The sequence below is a fragment of the Sapajus apella genome, unplaced genomic scaffold (genome assembly GCF_009761245.1).
Source record: "Sapajus apella isolate SASKATOON/1434 unplaced genomic scaffold, GSC_monkey_1.0 scaffold47, whole genome shotgun sequence".
NCBI classification, from domain to species: Eukaryota; Metazoa; Chordata; class Mammalia; order Primates; family Cebidae; genus Sapajus; species Sapajus apella.
Window position 1 is genome coordinate 7,795,291 of NW_022436987.1, and position 25,776 is coordinate 7,821,066.

General features: G+C 47.6%; 1 protein-coding gene across 1 annotated transcript in view; it reads left to right on the top strand.

The window, feature by feature from the left end:
* Positions 1-25,558, top strand: part of PARVA (parvin alpha) — a 149,619-nt gene extending 124,061 nt beyond the window's left edge. The window contains exons 7-13 of the mRNA XM_032240788.1: positions 3,689-3,747; positions 6,541-6,560; positions 8,314-8,375; positions 9,016-9,084; positions 12,564-12,665; positions 13,388-13,460; positions 23,491-25,558. Of these exons, the coding sequence (XP_032096679.1) occupies positions 3,689-3,747; positions 6,541-6,560; positions 8,314-8,375; positions 9,016-9,084; positions 12,564-12,665; positions 13,388-13,460; positions 23,491-23,567 (462 nt within the window). The 3' untranslated portion in view covers positions 23,568-25,558. The remainder of the gene's footprint in view (positions 1-3,688; positions 3,748-6,540; positions 6,561-8,313; positions 8,376-9,015; positions 9,085-12,563; positions 12,666-13,387; positions 13,461-23,490) is intronic.
* Positions 25,559-25,776: the final 218 nt, after the last annotated feature.

A 25,776-nucleotide genomic window follows, 5' to 3' on the forward strand; every position in this document is an offset into this window, starting at 1 on the left:
GAATAGGGAATAATGGCCACTCTGCCATGCCTTGGTGAGAAAAAGCCTTGAGGGCTGGTAGACTGTGCCTGAGCAGACCAGGCCAGTTTCCAAGACAAAAGGACTTTGAGTTGAACTTTCAGGGATCAGCTGTTAACAGGAAGAGAGGAGGAAAACGTCCTCCTAATCAACTGATCAGTTGTCCCCCAATGAAAAACTATTTCTTCCACATCTCTGGGTACTTAACTCCACTGGGCATCAAGAAGGTATAACAGGAATATGACACCTCGGCCCTGCCTGCCGAGGAGATAGGACTACAAATAAGAAGCAGAGAGGGCTGTCAGGAGCTCATAGAAAATGGGAACATGTCGGCCAGGCACAGTGGCTCATGCTTGTAATCCCAGTATTTTGGGAAGCCGAGGCGGTGGATCACCTAGGGTCAGGAGCTTAAGATCAACCTGGCCAACATGGTGAAACCCCATATCTACTAAAAATACAAAATTAGCCAGGTGTGGTGGCGCATGCCAGTAATCCCAGCTACCTGGGCAGCTAAAGCAGGAGAATCACTTGAACCCGGGAGGTGGAGGTTATGATGAATCAAGATCATACCATTGCACTCCAGCCTGGGCAACAAGAGCAAAACTCCATCAAATGAATGAATGAATGAATGAATGAATGAGTGAAAGAAAATGGGAATGTGTGTGGCTCAGATACTGAATGCTACTGACCAAAAGGCCCTAATTGTCCTTGCTGAGCTCCTCACCTGTATCAAACATGGCACTAAGCATTTTATGTCTGCTGTGGATATGTGGCCAACTCAGAGTACCCTCGTTCAAGCATCTTCCTAGTGAGTCCAGGTCATCTCTATCATGCTATTTTTATCAATCAGTAATGCGTAAATTCAATTCTTTATGTTTTTAAAGACTACAATTAGGGAGGCAGGGATGAATAGGTGGGAGCAAAGAGGATTTTTAGATACATGTCACTGTACATTTATTGAAACCCATAGAATGAACAGCACCAAGAGTGAACCCTTATGTGAACTACAGACTTTGGGTGATAGTGACAATATCAATTACAAGTTCGTCAGCCATTAAAAGTGTATCATTCTGATGTAGGATGTTGAAAGTGGGTGAGGCCATGTATGTGTCGAGGCAGGGAATAAACAGGAAATCTCTGGAAATGTCTGTACCTTCCTCTCAATTTTGCTGTGAACCTCAGACTGCTCTGGAAAATATAATCTATTTGTTTTTTAAATCATGGTTCCTGTAAGAGCTCATGAAAGAGTACTTTAAAAGTGACCACATATCCCTAACATTGAAATTTTTAAAAATTATTTTCATAAACATACTGTCATTATATTCATTTATAATAGCTCTTTTATCACTAGAGGAGGTACGGACTTTTATTTAAATTGCCCTTCTTTATCTTCTGTTCTGTGACAATCCATTCCAGCCAGTTCTTGGTGCATAAATTTGTTGAACATCTTAGGACTTTTCTTATCTGCTAGAATAAACAGCCCTCTAATAGAAATAATAAAATCTGCCTGCTGGAATTACTACAGGCAGAAAGCAATAATGATGACTGCAAATGTGAGCAGGAGAGAGGGGGCTTCTGTTTTGAAACAGTGGTCATTGCAAGCCTGTGTCTCCTGCCTTATTTTGAGCTCAATTATAGGCCATCAGAAGGCTGTTGTTGGTTTAATTTCTCCTGTAGCCTGTTTTGTTAGCATGCGGGAGAAAAGAGGACACGTTCCATAAAATGGCATTAATGCACGTCAGGTTTTATGGGGTGTTTTTGCTTTATCAGGTTGAACAGGCACAGAAGCAGGACTCGGAATTGGTGGTGAGTCACAGACCGAACCACAGGGAGAACTCTTAAGGGAACAAATAATGGGTGGAGATGAATCAGGATGCTGTGCGAGGGGTTACTTAACCCAGATTTCTTTTCCATTCTTTGCAGAAGCATTTAATTTTGCATGAAGTTGGAATTGAAGGTTTAGTCTGTGAATGGCCACGCAGGACAAGGACACAGACTCCATTAGCCCCACATGAAAACATTGCCTGTGTTGAAACTGCATGTGGAAAGAAGTTCTGATTTATCTTGAACTGGTCCTCTTTAAATGATAAAGGGGACCAATTCAAGATTTATCTTACCTGGTCCCCTTTAAATGATAATTTTTTTTTCTTTTGCCTTTTTTTTTGTTTTGCTAAATCCATTCTTAATCTAAGCCAGATAGACTCTTGGCCTTATCCAGCTCTTCCTTTCTTCTGTAAAAGTATTTCACAAGGATGCTGGTTTCTGTGGCTGTTTCTGGAACTTTGGGCAGGAGGCTCAAGAAGGCAGGGCTCAGGTGAGCCACCCACGTTCAGAGGCTCCTTCTTTCTTTACACCCATCTCAGTCGTGGGGAAGATGCGTTTGCTTTGTCAGTCACTTGCTATGTCCATACCATCCTCCACTTGTCTGGTGCTGGCTGTGGAGGGACCTAGTAGGATGAATCTCCCTCCTCACACCCCTCAGAAAGTCTTCCTGAACCCTACCATTACCTCTTTCATCAGCTCCCATGCCCACACAATGTGGTGTAAACCCTCCAAACGCATTCAGAGCTGCCCACTGACTGATGGCAGCCGCCCTCCCCCAGACGGCCTCTGGAACACATTTGTGCGTTCTGCCTCCTGGCTGGGGCCATTCCTCCCGCTGAAGTGACCCCTTCTCAGTGCCCAGCCAAACCCTATCTGTCTTTGAAGTTCAGCTCCAGGGACCCCTCCCCTTGGAAGGTTTCCCTGGCCATTCTAGCTAAAAGTGCTTGCTCCTGGCCTGCGTTCAGCACTTTCTGGAGAGGGTGACCACATAATCTATTATCCATGACACTTTTGAGATGAAAGGGAATCCAACTAATATGCTGGGACATCAGGCATAAACCAGGACTGTTTGGGGAAAGCATTCGCAGGTGTCTGTTTCATCTCTCCTGTTTGACTCTAAGCTCCTCAAGGGCAGAAACCGTATCATATACTCCATAGAATTTGTTCTAACTCCAGCACAGGACCTTGTACGTAGAAGTTACCGATTAATGGAATAAGAAAGATGATGAGTTGATGGGAGAAGGGAGGACAGATAACAGACGGATGGATTGATGCTGGATGGGTGGGTTTCCAACATGCTTAACCTTTTCTCAGAGAATAAGCTAGTTACCTGAGTGAGGAGTGTACTACTTATTTTAAAGCTCCTATATTTATCAGTTAAAAAAAAAAAAAACCCTCTGCCTCTTGTCTGAATTCCCTCAGTTGGCCTCGGTTCTTCCACCCAGCCCCCCAGTTAAATGTGTTTCTCAGGTTCCCTCTGTGGCCCCAGCTGGAGGGCGGACACACCCTGGCCTTCATTTCCATTTGATTTATTGTGGATTACTCCAGGAGGCAAACAGTTTGCTTCCAGCAGAATGTCTTCCAATAAAGAAAGGAAAGATTCACCATCCAAGAAACAGCCTACTTGTTTGGACTAAACACTAATTGCACTTGCGTCCTAATGGTTCAGTCCAGTCCCAGAAACGCAGGACCTCCTCTCACTTCCAGCATTATCTTATCTCGGGTGCATTTCTTAAACACCAGTAACTTTCCCGATAATCAGGAATGCTCATCAGTGTTTCTGTATTTTTCTAAAGCATAGTTTTCTCTTCTCCTCCCAACCCCTTTCCCCCACCCCCCATTTCAGAAACGAGAAGGAATCCTCCAGTCTCGGCAAATCCAAGAGGAAATAACTGGTAACACAGAGTATGTCAACACCATTGTTGCCAGCGAGTCTGTAATGGAACACAGATGTTTCTCCGAAATTTATCCATTTGCTGATATTTAGTTTTCATTTATTGGGATTGCAGGAGGGATTAGACTTTAGCCAATGATTATAGTTTAGCCTTTTCCATGCATTCAAAACATGCCTCTCAATGCTTAAGGTACAAACTTGGGTGGGGAAGTGGGGAGAGGGAATTAGCAGTGATTGAAAAATTCTAATTTTGTGCCACTCCGGGAAAAAGTGTGCCCAAAAAAAGCCAACCCAGCATGAAATTGTCATGCCATAAACACTGGGTTGAATTTAAATTGTTAACCTTCAAAAGGACGTTTTTCCTTCTTTTCTGAATCTATTTGGTCATGTGCCATGACCCAGAAAGCCTCCCTTACCTTAGAGTTGTCTTTTAGTTTGGTATTTTTTTTCCATTTATTTTTAGAAATTGGGATGTTAGAACCTATCAAAAGTTTGCCATGAGGAACAGGAGTTTTGTCCTCAAGCAGAAAAAAGATGGATAGCGTGGGGTGGGTTTGTGATCACGAGCAGAACTGAGCCCTGCCCCCATGCAAAGCCAGGCAGTTAGCTTTCAGCATTTCGTGCTCCCCAGACTTTTCTCAGAGTCCCCTTGAACAAGAACAGCATAGTGCAAAGAACAGGGACTGCTAAGCCAACCCAACTTGAATCCAAATCCAGGCTCTGCCACTTAACAGGTGAGTCCCTTAACCTCCCTAACCTGTTTCCCCACCCAGAGAGGTAGGGAGGATTTATTGTGGTCACAGCTTTGCCTTCCTTCCCTTGCCCTCTGTAGCTGCTGTTCCAGCTTTTCTCCAGCACAGCTGACTTGCACTTTCCAAGCCCAACCAGTCTCTCGGAGGTTCCCTCCCTCTCCCTCCCCAGCCACGGCTGACAGAAGTCCGGGGTACTGCCCATCTAGACCACATTGTGCACATGGCTTAACAAGGACTAATGGGTGTGGGCATTTCAGGCCAAGACTAGGGGCCAGAGATGTAGAGTGGCCCTTCCCAAGATGCCCTGTTTATGGCCTACGGAAACCCCATCAAGCAGCTTCCGTATCATCACAGAGGCCAGTCTTGGTAGCTGAAGGGTCAGCTGATATATAGGGCACACCTTGGCCTTGGTTCTGTGAGGGATGGGAGGGGCCAGGCCTGCTGGGAAAGGAGGAGAATTCCTCACTGTCCCACTGCCTACCACCCCTCCCCGATGCTGGGCTTGCCGTGCCCCCTATTTCACCTCTGGGAAAGAAGACAACAGAGTAGAGAGGAGCATGGCCTGGGAGAAACTCCTGAATCAGGGAGTGTGAAGTTTCAGATTATCAAATAGTCTCTCAGACGCACATTATGCTTTCTATGGCCCCACTCTCTGCCACAAAGACATAAACATGGGTGCAACATCCTAATAATGACAACACAGTACAGTTTATGGAACACTTTCCTATCTACTGATGTTCATAGTAAACACATGAAGCCATGATTACACCCCCTAAAGCCCCACAGCCCAAGGGTGAGGAAGAGACTGTGCCCTTGGTTTATTAGCACTTAACTCCAAGTTCATTCTTGTTTCCAGGGCAGTGCTTGCAAGTGCTCACTTAGTGCGTGATTGATAGGTGTGCGGATGCATAAACCAATATAATAATCATAATGAGAACCAAAAATATATTTGGAAAAAAAGTCTTCAGCATTTACTATATACTAGGAATTATGCTAAAATATTTCTAGATACTAAATCATTTCATGCTCACAACATCAATTGAAGTATTTACCATAATAATCTTCATTTTAGAGATGAGAAACCTGGTGCCCAGAAAGGTTCATTAGCTTGCCCGAGGTCACTGTATTAGTTTGTTTTCACACTGCTGATAAAGACATACCTGAAACTGGGAATGAAAAAAGGTTTAATTGGACTTAGCTGTTCCACATGTCTAGGGAGGCCTCAGAATCATGGCAGGAGGTGAAGGGCTCTTCTCACATGGTAGCAAGAGAAAATGAAGAAGAAGCAAAAGAGGAAACCCTTATAAACCCATCAGATCTCTTGAGAATTATTCACTATCACGAGAATAACACGGGAAAGACCAGCCCCCGTGATTCAATTACATCCCCCTGGGTCCCTCCCACAACATGTGGGAATTCTGGGAGACACAATTCAAGTTGAGATTTGGGTGGGGACACAGTCAAACCATATCAGTCACACAGCAAAAAAATCAGTGCAATTTCAACTTCAGTGATCTGTCTTTAAAGCTTGTGCTTCTGATACTTCAGTGCTTCTCTACCATGAGTGTAGTTCCAGTTCCTGCACTCTTTAAGAAAACCTACCCTGGGTCAATGGCAGGTTCATCTTGGTGGGCATTACAGGATGGACAGGAGAGAGGCAAAGCTGACCTGCCCACAGCAACCGAGGCAGTAAAATTCCACATTGAGGGGTTGCTTGAGTTCACCCATAAGAATCCTAAGATTTTCTGGTTGGAAATCTAAGGTAAAAAGTAATCCTTTAGGCATCACTATGCCAGGCTTTGCACTACACCGCTGTATCTGTGTAACATCAGGGGGGAAATGGGTGGTAATGTGGTAAAGTCTTGGTAATGAGAGGCTGTGCAGAATACAGTGCCAATGGAAGAAGGCTTTTTGAGCTCTTCAACCAAGGCAGGTGGGTGGCAGGCAGCATGGGGTGGGCTTCCAGCAGTGATAGAGTAGCCTTTCAGAGGACTGGCCTCTTGTAAGGGACAGCAGAAGAGTCACATTATTTTCTTTCTCTTTTTCCTCCAGGGCTCTTTCCGGGAGGCATGGTAAGTTGCATAAGAAACCTCTGGCACTGGTGGCTGCACTGGGGGTTAATTCTGCAGCATCTGGGAAGAACGAGCTCTAAGCTTGTCACCAGGATATATGTCTGCACCAGCCTGGTGACATGGCAAATTGGGTTGGGAGGGACAGCTTGCTGGCGGGAAGAAGACTACCTACACCTGCACAGTTGTCTTGAAAGTTATCAGGCTGTTGACCTTGCCATTTATGAAGCACTTTTGTAGCTCTGACATTCATGATAAACACAGGAAGCCACAATTACACCCCGAGACCCCATAGCCCAAGGGTGAGGGAGGAGATTATGCTCTTGGTTTATCCAGCACTTTACTCCAGTTTAGTATTCATTCCAGTACACTACTTGCAAGTGCTCAGTGGGTTATAGGTGTGCAGGTGGATAAACCAATATAATAATCTTAAAGAGAACCGAAAGTGTATTCAGAAAAAAAAAATAAAGTTTTGAGCGTTTTCTATATCCTAGGAAGTATGCTAAAATATTTCTAGATATTAAATCATCTAATGCTCAGAACATCCCACTGAAATATCAACTGTAATTATCCTCATTTTAGAGATGAGAGACCTGGAGCCCAGAAAGATTCATTAGCTTGCCCAAGGCTTCTGGATGGGTCCTGGGCATTTTCAGGGCAGTTTTGCTCTAATGCTGTCATGGAAATAAAGGAACACGTGTATGAACACAAGGACTGTCCCCTCTCCCCAGTCTGTCCAGCCCTTCTAGAAGCTGTCTTCTCCTTCTTCCCTCATCACAGCTCCTGTCTCTTCCGCTTCTCAGGACTGGGCTTGTTTATGAAGTCCATGAATGTTTAGAGATCACTGTTCCCTTCCTGGTAGGCTCAGATTTACCCATTGGTGCCAGAGTTGGAAAAGGCAGGCCTCAGGGTCTCCCAGCCTCCCAGCCCCAGGCTCACCTCGGAGACCCTTCTCTTTCCCTGAGTCAGATACCTTCCACTGTGTCAACTCTTGGTTCTGAGAACATGGAGGCTGCAGCAAGGAGCATCCCTGCAGGGAGCACAGCTTTGCTACTTTCTATGATCCTGGTATTTACTGTGGGTAATATTTTGAAATATTTCAATCATGCTAAAACATATTCCCTTCAGGAGAACATGTCAGACTTTACAGAACATGTGTATGCTTGTTCTCACCCTTCGTCCTCATGAAAAACCTGAGGGAGGTTTATTTTTAAGATGACATTTTACAGAAGAGGGAACTAAGGCACAAAGAGTAGAAGTGGCCTAGATCACTTAAGTGGAAGAGCTCATATCCCATCCGTGGCTCCCAGCCCTCTTCTCTGTGCCCTCTGCCAGCTTGTTTGTCTTGGGTCTCCTGTTTTTGAAAATTAGGGGGTGAAACGATTTAATAGTTGGATAACATCCTCCCTCTACAAAGGTTCAGAAACACCTGAACCATGGCTAAATCAGGATATAATGGAATAGAGTGAAGGGAAATGACTAATCCTGGGTCACACTGTCTAAGAGAGCCCTGAGCCTGCCCCAACCCAATAATGTACACGCGCATGGAAACAGACACAGGCTCCCAGGGTGAGAATCACCCCGGACTTTAGCCCCAGATCACATTCCAGAGTTCCCAGCACAGCCTATACCCCAGAGGCTTCCCATGGATAGTTGACCCTGTTACCTTGAGAGGCGCCTGGCTCTGGGACCCCAGGTGGGCTTCCCTGCCAGGGATCAGCTCTGGTGCTCCACACTGTGTTTGCCTCTTTTTCAGAACGTGATGCCTTTGACACCTTGTTCGACCATGCCCCAGACAAGCTGAATGTGGTGAAAAAGGTGGGAAAGGGGTGCCTGGGACGGAGAGAGGGAAGCAAGATGCAGCAAAGCATTGGGAAAACCCATCCCTGCAGCTTGCAAGCTTCCTGTCGGAATGGGTGCCATCACCTAATCTCTGCACACACACGGCTTTCCCCCATGCCATCCTTGTACCTGTCTGATCCTCACTGGATGTCTTACCAGGCCCTTTCCTCTCCATCAGCATAAGCACCCTGTCTTTCCACCAGGCTAACTCCAGCAGTCCCAGCCTTCCCTGCTCCTCACAGAATTCCCTGTCTCCCTGGCCCAGGCACCTGCACAAAAGAAGGGACAGGAGGGAGAAACCCAGTGGAATCATTTTATCTCAGCCCCTCACTTCGCCCCGACACCGCTCAGACACTCCTCTTGTTATTCTGCCTCTTATGGCCTCCTTGTTCCTTCCACAGCCCTGAGTTGTGTGGGACTGCAAGGGCTGGAGCCTGTGGCCCTCCCTATACACTCAAAGACCCTTGCAGAGACAGCTCCTGGGCCCGTAGCTCTTGGCTAGGCCTGATCCTGTGCTTTCACCCTGATCCTCACCTTCACGGGAGTCATGGGGTAGCCACAGGACGCCTGCACTAGTGCGAGTCCCCAGCTCAAGGCCTGCTCTGCTTCTCTTTAGACACTCATCACTTTTGTGAATAAGCACCTGAATAAACTGAACCTGGAGGTCACAGAACTGGAAACCCAGGTGAGTGACAGCCCCCAGCACAGGTGGAGGCAGGCCCTGCCCTGCAGCCCCTGCTCTAAGTGGCCCACCACACATGGCCAGGAGGGCTTTTCCAGCCCAGCGGGATGAGGGCATGGGAATCTGTTCCACTCCGAAGGTTGAACTGCATCTCTGTGGATTTTTTCCAAGGTTTTATTGTGAAAAGTTACAAGAATGAATACTCATACTCTTCACCTGGATGCACCAACTGTTAATATTCGGCCCACCTCTCTCTTTCTCTGCACCCCTAAATGCTTGAGCATACGCCTCTCAAGAACAAGCACATTCTCAGATAACTGCAATATAGTTATCAAAGGCAGGCAGTTTTAACATAATTCAATACATTAATCTGTTTCGATTGAATCATATGAAATTGCTGACATTCGACTGTGTTGTTGTTTTGAGACAGTGTCACTCTTGTTGCCCAGGCTGGAGTGCAATGGCACAATCTCAGCTCACTACAACTTCTCCCTCCCGGGTTCAAGCGATTTGATTCTCCTGCCTCAGCCTCCCAAGTAGCTGGAATTACAGGCATGCACCACCATGCCTGGCTAATTTTTTGTATTTAATAGAGACAGGGTTTCACCATGCTGGTCAGGCTAGTCTCAAATTCCTGACCTCAGGTGATCCTCCCACCTCGGCCTCCCAAGGCTGAGATTCCAGGCGTGAGCCACTGCACCTGGCCTCCTACTTTTAACCTACTAAAATGGCAACATCATATAGTTGGAAAAAACACTCTGTTCAGATTTTGCCAGTTCTCCCAGTGTGCTCACATGCTGCATTTACTTGTCACATCTCTTTACTCTCTTTAATATAGAACGACTCCTTGGCCTTTCTTGTCATAGCATTGACACCTTTAGAAGCATTCAGGCCAGTTGGTTTATAGACTGCCTTTTCCCCTCATATTAGATTCAGGTCATGCATTTTCATTAAGAGCACTCCCCAAGTAAGGCTGTGTTCTTCCCAGGGCATCACAGGAGGAGGCACTCTGTCCATTATCCCCATTGCTAGTGACAACTTGGATTATTTGGTTAGGGTGGTATTCACCAGATTTCCCTACTATAAAGTTATTTTTCCTCCCTTTATACTTAACTAATCTTTATTGGGAAGATACTTTGAGACTGATGAATCCTGCTTCTCCACCCCCTTTCATTCTTGGTGAACTTCTGCCTTGTGCTTCTCTTTCAATCATCTGGGTACCTCCTTTTATTTTAAAGGCAAATGCCAGTCTGTCGCTGAGCTCCACCTGAGTGTGTCTAGACTGTGAAATCAGCTTCATACACTCTTGTAGGAAATAAAGAACGTTCTAGAAAAGTGACGCTTCCTTGAGTGAGCTGCAATGGGCTCAGGGCAGGGAGTGCTATTACAGGGGTGACTGCCAAGCTCTTTGGGTCCCTGCAGTTTGATCTGCTATTCCTATCAAGTCAGCGGAACCACCCATGGGAGGTGGAGAGCAGTCTAAGCCTGGCATTCAGAGCTATGAGTGACACCAACCCTAACCACAGATTGGATTTTTTTACTCCTAACTCCTTCTCACCATAGCTGGAATGAAGCCTAGTTGCTCAGCTCCCACCAGAAGGGCCTTGATTTTGACAGACTCTGGGGTCTACTCTCCCATGTCCACCTAGGGTGAGTCATGCTCAGGCCCTTCCCACCTGAGTTGCAGGCCTGATGGATGGAAGCTGGGAGGAGCTACCCTTTTGTTTTTGAGACAGGGTCTTACTCCTGTCATCCAGGCTGGAACGCAGTGGCACGATCACGGCTCACTACATCCTTGACTTCCCAGGTTCAGGTGATCCTCCCACCCACCGCCACCCCCCCCAGCCTCCTAAGCAGCTGGGACTACAGGCGTGCACCATCACACCCAGCTAATTTTTTTGTATTTTTAGTAAAGACAGGGTTTCACCATGTTGCCCAGGCTGGTCTTGAACTCCTGCTGAGCTCAAGCAATCTGCCCGCCTCAGCCTCCCAAAGTGCTGCGATTATAGGCATGAACCACTGCACTCAGCCAGGAGCTGCCTTTAAGGCAAGCCCAAGCTCAGGGTCTTCTGCCTTTAATGAAGGCTGAGCCACAGGCCGGCCAGCTGGCTCCCGGAAAAGCTCTCTGAGCAGACTCTGGGCTCCTAAGGTGATTCCAAGAAATTTGGCCTTCTATGAACCCTAGCTGCTGTTTACACTCACAAACATTTGGTGGCCCAGCCTCCTTTGAAAGGGTTCTAGAACGTCGGATGTGCATCTGGCCTCTGTGTCTTTGCTCAGTCTATCCCCCACGCCTGGAACCCCTACTCCTCCCAAGGTCCATCGTCCCGGCCTCCACAAGCCCGCCCTGAGCGCTCAGTGTATGCCTACCTCACCCAGCCCTGAGCAGAAGACCAGCAGCCTCCACAATTAGCCGAGGACTCTCCGGTCCCTTGGGCCTGGTTTCACAACCCATCTGGCCTCTTCTGCCCAGGAAGGGACCGGGCTCCAAACCTCTTGCCAGGGCCCTCAGCACATAGTTCTGCTTTTGCCAGCAAGAGCCAGTAAGTCACGTCCCGATTGCTTTATTGTTTTCCCAGACAGTAATGGCAATAGTTAATATTTATTCAATGCTGCACACTAAGCAGGTTACAGGCCCTCTCCACGTATTAACTGGCTTGGTCCTCATGATAACTCTGTGACGTAAATACTATAGTATTACCATCCCTGTTTCACAGATGAGAGATGTGATTACAGAGAAGTGACATAACTTGCCCAAGGCACACAGCTAGGTGAGAGAGCTGGAATTTGCACTGGGGAGGCCGGGCCTCAGAGCCCACGTTCATAACAGCTGCACTCTGCTGCTGTAATATCGAAGAGAGATGGGAGAAGGAACAGTGCCAGGCCTATGCGACACTAGGCCTTTCTCTGTTCGGAAAGCACAGATCACCCCAGGAGCCTCATGCCATTCACTGTGAACATCACCTCCCCCTCCTCCCTCTGCCCCACTCTAGTCAGTCTTGCTCATCCTCAGCCCTCCACACAGACGCTGTCCCCTCCAGAAGACTCCTCTGATGCCTTCGGTGCTTATGGGTGACTTTTCTCAACCCCACTCAAGCCACCGTGCTTCCTTCCATCAGAGCAGCTGTGCATTGCCCCCACATGTTTCCCTATTAGACTGTCCACTCCTCCCAGGCAGGAGCCACTCTGACCCCCCCATGCTCTGGTCCCCATGCCTAGACAGGGAGTTGGTACACAGCCTCTGCTCAGTAAATACTGGGTCAGCTGAGATCAGAGCCATGGGCTTGTGGCTCCTGTGCTGGGCCAGCCAGACGTGGGGCAGAGCGGACCTCCTTGTCTCACGCCACCTCCCCTATCCCCCAGCTAGCAGCCTGCCTGGGGTGGTAGGCTTCAGGTGGCATAGCACAGAAGCTGATGGGCCCCTGGATGGGAATTGGCTGGGAGGCTGAGGGGCCAGTGCCATCAGCTGGCTCTCCCTCCAGTTTGCAGATGGGGTGTACCTGGTGCTGCTCATGGGGCTCCTGGAGGGCTACTTTGTGCCCCTGCACAGCTTCTTCCTGACCCCGGACAGCTTCGAACAGAAGGTAAGAAGGAGGACATCAAGGGAGGCCCTCTAGCCCACATCCCCAGCTCATCTGCCCACACCCACACTGAGGCTATCCAGAAAAAGGCAGAACTTCCCCGCTGCCCAAGGTCATCAGTGCCTGGAGGTGGGCCCATTATGATAAGAGCTGAGCTGGGAAGGAGCTACCTGCAGACCACTGGGCATCCCTGACTGCCTCTCCCTTACCCTGAAGCCTGGCCCTGGTCCCCTGCCCTGTGTTCCTGTCAAGTGCCCCAGCCCTGACTCATCTCTCCCCAGAGGTGACAAGGAAAGTAACTGTGAAGCTGGTCATACCTGAGGCTCACACTTAGCCTGGTTCTAATGGCCTCTCCTAGGCTGCCATATCCTTCTCACTACACAAAGGCATTTGGTCCACAGCAGAAAGCCTGTTCTGCCTGTTGAATGTGTCCTGCCATCTGATTCGTCCAAACGTGTGCACTGACACCCCAGTTTGAAGTCCTGGCAGTTTACACAGGAACACAGTAGGATATGAAGAGGGTTTTGAGCTTCTCCAATAGCAAGTTAGGATCAGCTAGCTCACTCTCCTTGTGGCCTGCCCATTTTGGTAGCCATATTTTTTCCTTGAAATTAGTTCAGCCTCTGCCCCTCTAGCTACAGTGCTGGGCTCCTTCACTTCCCCGGGTCAGGTCCCAGGGCTCCTGGGTGTGCAATGGCGCATGCTCTATGCATTTCTCTTGCCAGGTCTTGAATGTCTCCTTTGCCTTTGAGCTCATGCAAGATGGAGGGTTGGAAAAGCCAAAACCACGGCCAGAAGGTACTTTGCTCTTTCCTGGGTTTGTGACAACAGAATGAGACCCTCTACCTGCATGCAAGTACTCAGATTTTGTAACAGAGGGAAGCATTTTCTGAAGCCCTCACTGCTGGGGAAGGTGGGGCTTGGTGCAGCTGCTCAGTCTTGGAGACCCTTTGTGAGATGCCAACTGCACAGCCAGGGGAAGAAAAGAATCTGAAATCCCACACATGCCGTGCACATGGGATCGCAGGGATCGGGGCCCGAGCAGAAGGGCTGCTGCAGGATCTGTCCTGTGCCCGATTTCCAGGTTTTTCTGTCCCTGCACAGGGTGCTGACCTGCCAAAGAGCTGTGTCCCTGCCAGTCAGGGTGAAGGTGCAGCACAGACAGTTCTGTGCTGAGCAATACTGCTTCTACTATCCTGACAGAAGCAGAGCTCCGCCTGCTCTGACTCTGCCTGAGAATAGGGCTTGATATGTGGGGTTTGGGTTGTAAACATAAGACTGGGAAAATGCAGAAGGAACAAGTGCTCCTGCAGCCTTGCACACTCATGCTAGGAGTGCGCGATGCATTTGGGAGCAGAGGAGGCATGCTTATCCTAGCAGTCTTCTTGGTACAGATGTTTGCTTTCTGCCCCTTACTGACTGAAGTATTCCATGTCACCAGAGCTGGTGAGTCACCACTGTTTTGCCGATAATCTTCTGCATATGTCCCATGAGAACATCGAGAATGCCACTTGTGGCCCTTTTGCTTACACTTTCCTGGTAGTTTACAGGCAAGTGGATGAGTAAGGATAGTGGGATTTCATGCCGCCTTGTTGCCTCTGCTCTGAGCTCCGCTATCCAAACCCCCACCTAGTGGGGGCCATGCCCTGGTCTAGTGGGCCTGAGACTCTGGACATCATGATATACCAAGAGGGGTAAGACCATCCCAAACCTCAAGGCGCTGGCAGCCAACCAGGGAAGAGAAAAGTTGCAGCCAGTTAGCAAAATGAAACGACAGTCTTGGGAACTGCTGTAAAAGAGGTACAAGGAAGAGGCTGTGAGAACTGAGGAGGTGATACCACTTCTGTCTTGAGGGAGGAAGAGGTTGCTGGAGATGGTGACACTGGGGCTAAACCATAAGGACCAGGTAGAGCTTTGGTGTATAGAGACTGGGAGAGAGGTACACACATCCCAGAAAGAATGACGGCATGAGCAAAAGTTCCCCTTGGGGAAGAATGGGAACCCTGTCTCATGACTTCTTCCAGATTCAGCATCTCTTGACTCTAGCCAACATCAAACCCTGTTCTCATTTATTACCACCTTGTCCTAAGCCCCTGGTCAACTGAGAACTGGCAGAGGACCTCTGGTAAGGCTGGTGTCCCTCTGAGGCTCTCTCTTTGGCAAGGCCACCCCAGCCTTCCAAATGCCATTGAGAATGATGGACTCTTCGTGTTCTGTGGGCAGATGATGCGTACCGTGCTTCTGGACAGGCACAGTGGGAAAGTTTTGACCACCATTTTGCTTCCATGTTCTTAAACTGCTTAATATGAAACTTCCTGGTTACAGACTGTAAGTACTTCTAATATTTTAGAATTGGGATATTTCTTTCCCTTGGGACAGATAATTTTCCCATTGTAAATCAATCTATAGGAATATTTTGGAATATAGGTGATATTTTTATGCAGTTATTAAGCTGAATATGAAACTGACAGATGTGAATGGAAAAACACGTGTTTTATTTGTTATGACACAGGGCATCATGCCCATGCTGCAAATTTCCAGTACGTAAAGGGGAATGGAAATGGCATTTTCTGAAATTGGACTTTGTGAGACATATATCCCAGCGTTCCCTCTGGTTTTTATGCTTCTACCTGGAAAGTGAGATTCGGAAGTAAATGATGCAGACATTTCAAAGGCCGCCAATGTGGGTAACTCTTTAAGGACGTTTCAAAATCAAACTGGTTGTGGTGGAGGCATTTTTCATGACAAAATATTTTTAAGGTCAGGAAAATGCATTCTCTGCCATGCTGTTTAACACTTAAAGCTCTGTTGTGCCCTGAAATCCCCCAGAAACTGGGTTTCTAGCTGAGATGACTTGCTGGCCAAGCTTCATGACCTTTTAGTACCTCAGTTAGTGTAAGCCAAGGGTTACCATCAAGTTCATAACCAGTGGAGCACTTGAAATAATAGCCAAGCATGGAAGCTCACACCTGTAATCCCAACATTTGGGAAGGCCAAGGCAGGCAGATGGCTTGAGCTCAGGAGTTTGAGACCAGCCTGGGCAACACAGTGAGACCCCATCTGTACAAAAAAATTAGCCAAGTGTGGTGGTGCATGCCTGTGGTCCCAGCTCCTTGGGAGGCCATGGGGAAGGGATCACTTGAGTCTGGGAGGCAGAAGTTGCAGTGAGCCAAGATTGGACCACTGCACTCTAGCCTGGACAACAAAGTGAGACCCTGTCTCAAAAAAAAGAAAATAAAAAGAAATATTGTCATGAAACTAGCAGCTTTTTATTTAGGGCATTGCGCCACATGTCTTCAAAGGCACATGTCACCCTGTTATCACCCTTCAAGTAGACTCATCATCAAATATGGTTAAGAACCCAGAATAACAGGCAGGCAGGGACTCAGGAGACATCTAGTACCAGGCAGGATTGAAGTCTATAGGACTAAATATCTAAAATTTAAGCAGTCTCATACCTGGGACTAGATGGCAAGCAATGCTGAAAAGCCAGGCAGGTGATGGCAGCTTAGTTCCAGGTGATCACTTCATTTGGGGAAGACTTGGTCAGTGGCTGATAATATAGAAAATGTTCAACTCCCCTTCCCCACTCCTCTAGGCAATAGTGTGCAGAAGCCGACAGTGACAAACATTTAAAACTCTAATCATGCCGGGCGCGGTGGCTCAAGCCTGTAATCCCAGCACTTTGGGAGGCCGAGGCGGGTGGATCACGAGGTCAAGAGATCGAGACCATCCTGGCCAACATGGTGAAACCCCGTCTCTACTAAAACTACAAAAAATTAGCTGGGCATGGTGGCGCGTGCCTGTAATCCCAGCTACTCAGGAGGCTGAGGCAGGAGAATTGCCTGAGCCCGGGAGGCGGAGGTTGCGGTGAGCCGAGATCGCGCCATTGCACTCCAGCCTGGGTAACGTGAGTGAAACTCCATCTCAAAAAAAAAAAAAAAACTCTAATCATACCAAGTGTCAGCAAGGATGTGGAGCAACAGAAACTGCTGGTGTTCTAAATTGATAGAACCATTTTATTTTTATTCAGTCCTTATTTGGCTGAAAGTAGAAAACAGTTCATTCTCATCTAACGCAGTTGAATATGCTATACAATAATGTGGTAGACATAGTTGTAATACACTATAAAATATAACATGGTAGACACTCTCTCCACCCCCTGCCAAAAATGTCTAGGTCCTAACCCTCAGAGCCTGTTCGTGTGTATCTTACATGGCAAAAGGGGCTTTGCAGATGTGATCAAATTTAGGGTCTGGAGATGATGACATTATCTAGGTGGTCCCAATGTCATCACAGGGGTCCTTATTATATGTGGAAGAGGGTGTCAGGAGTGTCAGGGTGATGTAGCATAGAAAGGCTCACCTGACCATTGCTGACTTTGGGGACGGAAGAGGGCTATGAGCCAGAGAATGCAGGCAACCCCAGAGGGTTACAATATGAGTAACTGCCTTATGGCCACCTCACATTCTGTCCCCCACTTGGAAAGAACAAGTGTAAGGATCTTCATTAGAGCCTCCAGAAAAAAATGCAGCTGTGCTGACATCTGGATTTTATCTCAATGAGACTGAGGCTTTTGATTTCCAGAATTCAGAGACAATAAATACGTGTGGTTTTTAGGCCACAAAATGCATGCTAATTTACTGCAGCAGTAATAGGAAGTCAGCACTTCCTTGACCTAGCAATTCCACCCATATGTATACATATCCACACACCAGGAGACAAGCCCAAGAATACCCCTGATAGCATAGGCTAGAGCGAACGTCCCCAGCAGACTGCCTGTGTAAACTGGATTCATATCATGGACTATAATACAACCATGACAATAAAAAAGACTGAACTGAGAAGTCAGGGAAGGAGCTTCTAGTTACTACAGCGTGAAGAGATCAGTAACTGTTCTCTGCAGAAAAGCAAGTGTAAAACTGGACAAAATGATCAAAAACAATGATTTTGAAGCACTGAAAAACTACCAGAGGTAGACAATAAATCAAGAAGCTTAATTTTTTTTTTTTTTTTTTTTTTTTGAGACTGAGTTTCGCTCTTGTCACCCAGGCTGGAGTACAATGGCACCATCTTGGCTCACTGCAACCTTCCCCTCCCAGGTTCAAGCCATTCTCCTGCCTCAGCCTTCCAAGTAGCTGGGATGACAGGCTGCCACCACCACGCCCAGCTAAGTTTTGTATTTTTAGTAGAGATGGGGTTTCTACATGTTGGCCAGGCCAGTCTTGAACGCCTGACCTCAGGTGATCCACCAGCCTCAGCAACCCAAAATGCTGAGATTACAGACGGGAGCCACCGCGCCTGGCCAAGAAGCTTTATTCTTGAACAATTATAGAAATATAGTTGGATAATCATAACTATGCTTCAATAAAACTGTTAAAAAACATGCAGCTCATGCAACAACATAGATGAATCCTGTGAAATATGCAAAGAGGCAACAATAGAATCTACTGTTCAAGGGCACGGGTTGATGATAGGACTTGTAAGAAAACCAAGGAGGTATAGGGCCGGGCACAGTGGCTCACATCTGTAATCCCAGCACTTTGGGAGACCAAGGCAGGCAGATCACCTGAGGTCAGGAGTTCAACACCAGCCTGACAAACATGAAGAAACGCTGTCTCTACTAAAAATACAAAAAGTTAGCCAGGCATGGTGGCACATGCCTATAATCCCAGCTACTCGGGAGGCTGAGGCAGGAGAATTGCTTGAACCTGGGAGGCAGAGGCTGTGGTGAGCTGAGATCACGCTATTGCCTTCCTGCCTGGGCAACAAGAGCAAAACTCCGTCTTGAGAAAAAGAAAAAAGAAGCAGAAAGTAATCATAAGCGTCAGCACAGTGGTTATCTCTGCGGAATGGGAGAGGGAATGTAGAAGGAGAGGGGTGCTTCTAGGCTACTAACAATGTTTTATTTTTGACATGAGCAGGAGTTCATTTTCAAATATTTAAAACTGTACATATATGTTGCATGTTTTTTTTCTGTCATATTTTAAAAAGTTTTTTAGTGACTTAAAAGTTTTTTAAAATAACTAAAGCAAATGGCAGATTCACCACCAGATAGGGCAGTGGGTTACCACTAAAAGCAGCATCTGTACAGCATGGATCCTGCCCCAGTGGGGAATAGAGAGCAGGCAGAGGTGCAAGGCAGAGGTAGGATGAGATAGAGGCGCCGGGAGGTGGGCTGGGGGCTGGACATAAGTAACCGCCTAGTCGCCACCTCACCGATTCCAGCCCCACCAGCTGCCAGCCCTGAGCCAGCAGAGGCCTCCCACCTTGGTCAAGGGTTTCAGAGATCCCCGGGGGAAAGCTTCAGAGAAGGGCCCTCAGCAGTGCCTCGGGATGAAGGAAACTGTGGTGTCACAAGTGGCCACAGAGGGCCTTGTCCCTTTGTGCAAAGACGGTTTTTGCTGGGAAGAGAGTTCCTCTCCTTCCTTTGGCTTCTGCATCATTTAGAGAATCATGAACTCATTTTGGATGGTCCTCTCCTGTTGGAAAGAGTCACTAATGCCAGTGGATGGGAGGAGTCAACCATGAGCTCTTTCCCCTTGGCCAGAAGCTGTTTTATCTCCAAAGCCGCCTCTTCCTCGGCCCCAGGCTGCCAGACAGCCTCTGTTCTGGTGTATCTAACCAGGAGCCCTGTAGTCCTGGCTGTCTGCTCCCAGAGAGGGGCCCTGGGCCAGCACACAGAGGCTATCAGAACTGAACTGAGCTGCTAATCACACCATTTATAAGGTCAGGGCCTTGAAGAGGCTTTGTTTATACAGCATGGAGTTCCCAGGAATCCATAGCCCCACTCCTGGCTGAGACAGTCCAGTCTCCTGCTGGCCTGCTAGTCTGCCTGGGACTACCTAGGGGCCCAGCCCTAGGCTTTCTTGGTAAGAAAGGTGATAAGCAGTGTCTCTGACTGTTGTTAGTCCATGTGAATGGTGCAGGAGTTGGGCAGTGCACAGACTGCACGGCTGTACATAGCGGCTCTGCGAATGGGCAAAGAGGGGAAAACGGAAAGAAAACTACCATTTGGAGTGCCTTTTATACATTCTGGGTGTTTTTCCTAAAGATATTGCCCAATTTTACCAGTGAGAAAACTGATTCAGAGAACTTAAGTGACTGCCAGGGTCACACAGCTGTAGTAGAGATGGGCTTCAAACATTTGTGAACGTGAAAATGTCACTTAGTAACCACTAAATGGCCAGTTTAAAACATTCTCCCATATTGGATATTTTCTTTCTCTAGCCACCTCAGAACTTGCCCATCTTTCAAAAGGGAAAACAAATCCCCCTGCCTCCATCAGTATCTGTCCTTCATCAAGCCCCCAAATTCCTCCTTTGTGACTCGTGCTCACTGACTCCACTTCTTATCTGCCCGTGCTCTTGTGAACACTTAACCTCCTCCTTCTCTTGCCTTGCTGTCTTCCAAGTCACCTGCTGGGCCTGTGTCCCCGGGAACTCTTCAGTCCTTAATCTCCTCACCCTCTTGGGAACATGTGGCCCTGTTGTCTATCCTCTCTGGAACTTTTTTCCTTGGCTTCCAAGACACTGGGCAACCATTCATTCATGGATCTGTTATATCCTTGGAGGGCCCATGCTCTGCGTGTTCAAGGAACACAGAGTCCAGGGCAGAGGCAGATGTTAATCGATAAGCATACAAGTCGCTGATTCACACCTGGAGTAAGTGCTATGAAGGAAGCATGTGGGAGCTTGAGAACATAAAACAGGACCCCTGCGTCCAGGCTGAGGTCAGGAGGGCCTCCTCCAGGAGCCTGTGCTTTGAGCTGAAGTCTGCAGGAGGCCCCAGAGCCAGCTCTTTGGGAAGAGTGATCTAGACGTTGTGGTATAAAGCATGGGCAGAGGCCAAGCATGGCCCATGGGGAGGGTAGTGAAAGGAAGCCACAGTGACTGTGATACAGAGTGAGCGAGGCAGTGTGGCACCAAGTGAAACTGGAAAGGTGGGCAGGTCGGTCAGGTTACACCTTACAAAGCCGTGATTTAGGATTTTGGATAGTTGTATGGCCATACAAGCTATGAGCTACACGGCTCAAAAGGGCTCTGTTTACCTTGCAGTCTATGACAGTGGTGCCCTGGGAATGTGAATGACGTGACTTGGAGTTATGCAGTGCACATCCTGCACAACCCTACCTGGAGGCCTATAATAGTCTGACTGCAGTAGGTAGAATGGATTGGAGAGGGCAGGAGGAGCTCATTAGGAGCTGCTGCAGTGGCTCCAGGGCCACTTTACCTTCTTTACAGCCACTCCCTTGACGAGCTCACCTTTGCCCCTCTCTGCCTTTCTAGCAGCTCCCCACTGGAGTAACTTCCTAATACCTGACTTGAGTGGAATTTAAGAAACACTCAGCACAAGCATTCAGGGGAAGACAGGAATCAGCCTAGAGAGCACGGAATTCTACCTGGCAGAAGGTGATTCAGGGTGGGACTCCTGGCTCAGCAGGAGCAAGGCAAGGTAGCAGGGCTCGGCCTCAGGCCAGGGCCCCAGCTAGAGGCTCAGATCTGTGATGAGCCACCATGGAAGCAGAAACAGAAGCTGTGCGCTCCAGCCCACTTGAGGCCTCTCCAGGGATCTCTGGAAGCCCCTGGTCTAGCAGTAGGAGACCTTGGGCACAGCCAGGGTGGAGCAGGGTTGGTCTATAACTGGGATAAGCCCTGGGAGGGACCGGGCAGGAGGGGCCCTGAGGTGAGGGAACCTAAGGAGGTTCCCCAGCCCTGGGCCCTAGGCCTGGAGCCTGGGGCCTGAGGATGCCAGGCTGTGGCAGTCCCAGTTACAAGAATGCCAAGGCTAAATGCAGAGTGATAAAATGGACTTTAGAGACAAAACAGCGCAGGCAGGAGCGGGGAAAGGGGTAAAAAAACTAATACATGTTAGGTGCAATGTGCAGTACTTGGGTGATGGGTGCCCTGAAATCTCAGAATTCACTGCTGTGTAATGCATTCATGTGACAGAAAACCACTTGTATTCCAGAAGCTATTGAAATAGAAAATAAAATGAAATCTTTTTTTTTAAAGTCCCAAGGCTGAGACCCCCTGGCTCCCCACACTGCCTACTCTTGAAGCATCCCTGTTGGATTGAGCAGAGTGTTGCTAGAATCCTGACACCTTCCCTCACCTCTTCTTTCCCAATGGCTTCGTGTCATCTCTCCCATCTTTGAATCCCAGAGCATTTATTACCTTCCCTTAATCACCTCTTCATTTGACCTCCCATACAATTGCTTTTTAAATCATTTTTATTGTGAGAAATATCAGACAGAGAGTAAGGTGCATAAAACATAAACGTCCAGGTTAGTGAACTTTTACCAAGCGAGCCACCACACGGCCACCACCCAGGTCAGAGGAAAGAGTCATGCCAGCTCCCAAGAGCTCCCTCCAGCTTGCCCTGCATCCTCTTTGAACATAGCCTCTCCCTTCTCACTAAAGGTGACCACTATTCTGAGTCCAATCCTCAAGGTTTTGCTTTTTTTGTTTTTGCTTCTCTTTATAATTTTATTAAGTATGTATTCCTCAATAGTAGACAGAGTTCCATATTTTTGTTTTCTCTTCTGTTCTTCAAAGGTTAAGAGGGGGTCCTGGGGGAGGGAGGAAGGTAGAGGAGTCAGGACAGGGTTAGAGGAACAGCCAGAGGAAGTGGTGACGAGTAAATAGACGGGCGGAGGGAGGAAGGGCTAAGCAAAATGTGTTAGTGAGTCCCAGCTAGCCTGCCAGCTGCCACTTTCCAGCCTCTGGCCTACAAAACCATGCAAGCTCCGTAATTTGGAATTCAAGGCCTTCCGGGATCTAGCTGCACACACCCCAGCCTCTCTGGCCATCCTAGACTATTGGGAATTCTCCAGCATAGCTGGGTTAATAAGATACACTAAACTCTCCACTTGGAATTCTGTGCCCACTTCTTTACCTGGAAAGCTCTTATTGCAAAGGAAGGAAGGCAAAGAGTGAGGATGGGAAGATCAGAGGGAAAGAGGGAAGATCAAATGGAGGGAGGGAAGGAGGGAGGATCAGAGGGAGGGAGGGTGGGAAGATGGGAGGATCAGAGGCAGGGAGGGAGGGAAGATGGGAGGATCAGAAGGAGGAAGGATGGGAGGATCAGAAGGAGGGAGGGAGGGAAGATGGGAGGATCAGAGGGAGAGAGGGAAGGAGGGAGGATCAGAGGGAGGGAGGGAGGGAAGATGGGAGGATCAGAAGGAGGGAGGGAAGATGGGAAGATCAGAAGGAGGGAGGGAGGGAAGATGGGAGGATCAGAAGGAGGGAGGGAGGGAAGATGGGAGGATCAGAGGGAGGGAGGGAGTGAGAGAGGGAGTGAACGAGAAAGGGAATGGTGGCATAGAAGCTGAGGAACCTCCAGCTGAAGTTTTAGTGCCTTAAACCCTTCTGCCTTGCTCTGTTCTTAGTCTGAGGCTGTCTGTCCCCCATGACACCTACTTCCAGAGTACTTGCAAGTCCCCCTTCTCTGCTAGGCACGTTCCTGTGAGGCAACTTGAGTCCTAATTCACCCCCTTGTCCCCCACTGTATCCCCAGCCTTCCCCTCCTTTCCACCACACATGGTTGGCGCTATGGTGGAGGCTGGAGGCTGGAGGCAGTGGGCAAAGAGCCCCTAGGACACGTGGGGATTGTGGGGAGAGTCAGGCCTTATCAGGAGATGCTGTGCCCCAGCACCTCTACCCTCACTGCCCCTTGCTCTGAATTCTCGCTGCCCACTCTACCCATCCACCCTTGAACATGCTGGGTGCACAGGGATGGGTGGTGGGTGGAAGGGAGGGACAGTGTATGCCAGCTTTGGAACACGTGGCCCTACAGAAGCAATTGGTGTTTTTTGTTTTCTACACAGACATTGTCAACTGTGACCTGAAATCCACACTACGAGTGTTGTACAACCTCTTCACCAAGTACCGGAACGTGGAGTGAGGGGCTGCCCTGGGCCCCCACTGCACAGGAGTTCTTGCTGTTGGCAGACTGGACCCTCCTCTGAACTGCCTTAACCTGCTTATTCCTGTCTCTTGCACTGTGCTATCCCACCAGTCCAGCTGCAACCCAGAGATAGTGGGAATTGAAATTAGGAAGGAAATGATCAATAACTCAGTGGGCTCACCTGTCCCTCCCAGGCCCTGGGGACCAACCTAGCAATGAAGGTTGGGAAGGTTATTCCCATCCCGGTGCCACGTCCAGATTTCCCTCATGATCTGGGAACTAGCTTAGGCAAGAGAGTCCCCACAAGATGAAAATAAAGATCCTAGTTACCATTCAGAGGGTGCTAACTATGTGTCAGGCACCATGCTAAGTGCTCTGTTTTGATATACTCAAGGCCATTAATCTTCAGGACTCCCACTGAAGTAGGTGTTACAGTCCCCTTTTATAGATAAAGAAACTAAGGCTCGGAGGTTAAATGACTTGCCAGAAGTTGGCATTTTTTTCCTCTTTGGACAACATGTTTACAATGAGTCAATTACATCATGTTCTTTGCATGTTCTAAAGCTGTGCATACGTGTGCACATAAGAGCACGTGCATATGTACACCTGAGCCAAAAGAGATGAGAACCTACTGATCTCACCACTGGGGAAGCTAGGTCAGAGCTTAGTGATTCACACTGAAATTGGCAAATTGGATTTAACCCAATTAATAGTGTGTGTGTGGCAGGAGTCATGTCCCTCAGATCCTTTGTACAAATGAAAATTACTCTTAATTCCTTCAGATTTATAAAAACTCTGTACTCTAGTTTCAGGGTGACATTTGAGAAGGATTCTGCTTAGAATTAATGGAGTGGCACATTTTGCAGCCTTTTTGCTTGATTGCATGTAATGGAAATGCCCTATATTTTCCTGCAAAATAAGTACTAAATTCATTATCGTTAAGCAAATGTACAATATGCTCAGGCACCGCAGAGAGCTGGGCACGGACCCTTGTGAGCATCACTTCGGAAGTAGGGCTCTTCAACAGGGACCCTTGAACTTTAAAGAAAGAAACTAATTTTTTGCCTTCTAATTGATCATTTGGACTGTTCTGGCTAAGTCTGCCCACATGCAATTACCAGCTAATTCCAGGCGAGGAAAAATTTAAGTCATTTAGACCAAGCCAAGCAGTTTCTTTGCGTGGGTTACTCCAGGGCTTGTGGTTACTTGTATCTCCTCCCTGCGAACCTACCTTTGAAATACAGAGCTCCAGTGTGCCAGCCTGCTAGGTCCTGTAAGAATAGGGAAGGGGCAGAGGGGGTGGGCAGTGACTAGGGGACGAGAAGCATGGGGAAAATATTTGCACTCTAAACATACAGAGGTGGGGCTTGTGGTACTTAACACTTGTAGCTGTCAATTGACCAAGGCCTTGGGCTAAATAATCAGTTGTGCCGATATTACATCTCATTATGGAATGTTCATAAATATGCCAGATAGACACCAGCCCAGTTACCCTCCTCCAGAAGTCTGTGACTGCCTTGTCATTACTTATGTCCATTCCACAAAGCCCATCTCCAGTTTGAGAAATTCATCTTGATCTGTATCTACACCACCCAAAGTTAGGCCTCCCATAGTGCCTAAAACATTCCTTTCAGCCTTCTTACTATTTCTTACTAAACTGTCTATCTGTAGTAAGTCAGGACCCATAAAATTCAGATTTACTACATGTCTTTACCCTTAGAATTGTCACTCAGCATAATGAGCATTTAACATACATAGGCAATGTACTGTTTTGTGTTGATCTATGTAAAAGAATATAATTCTTTTTTACACAATTATTGAAATTTTATTTTTTATTAGGAAACACTAAATAGTGTAATATTTCTGTTGCTTTTTTAAGAATTCCTGGTAGCAAATCAAGATGAATAATTGCTTCATTTTCTTGAGCAATACCGAAGCAGGATGAAACAAGAGAAATGCATTCATTTAAACATGCTTTGCTTTATGAATTTCGTCTCTTTTTTCGTCTTTTTTTCTTACATTCAAGTTACAAATATACAAGTATCCTTGCTAAGAGTGATTCTTTTGTATTTTACATATACACCTTGTGAAAATACATTGGAACACTAGGAAAGTTTTTAAATAACAGGTCTAATTTATCAGAAAATTGTGTTTTGGGACTGAGTTCTTTGCCTCAGGCCCAGGACCCAGAATGCCAGGTCCTGGG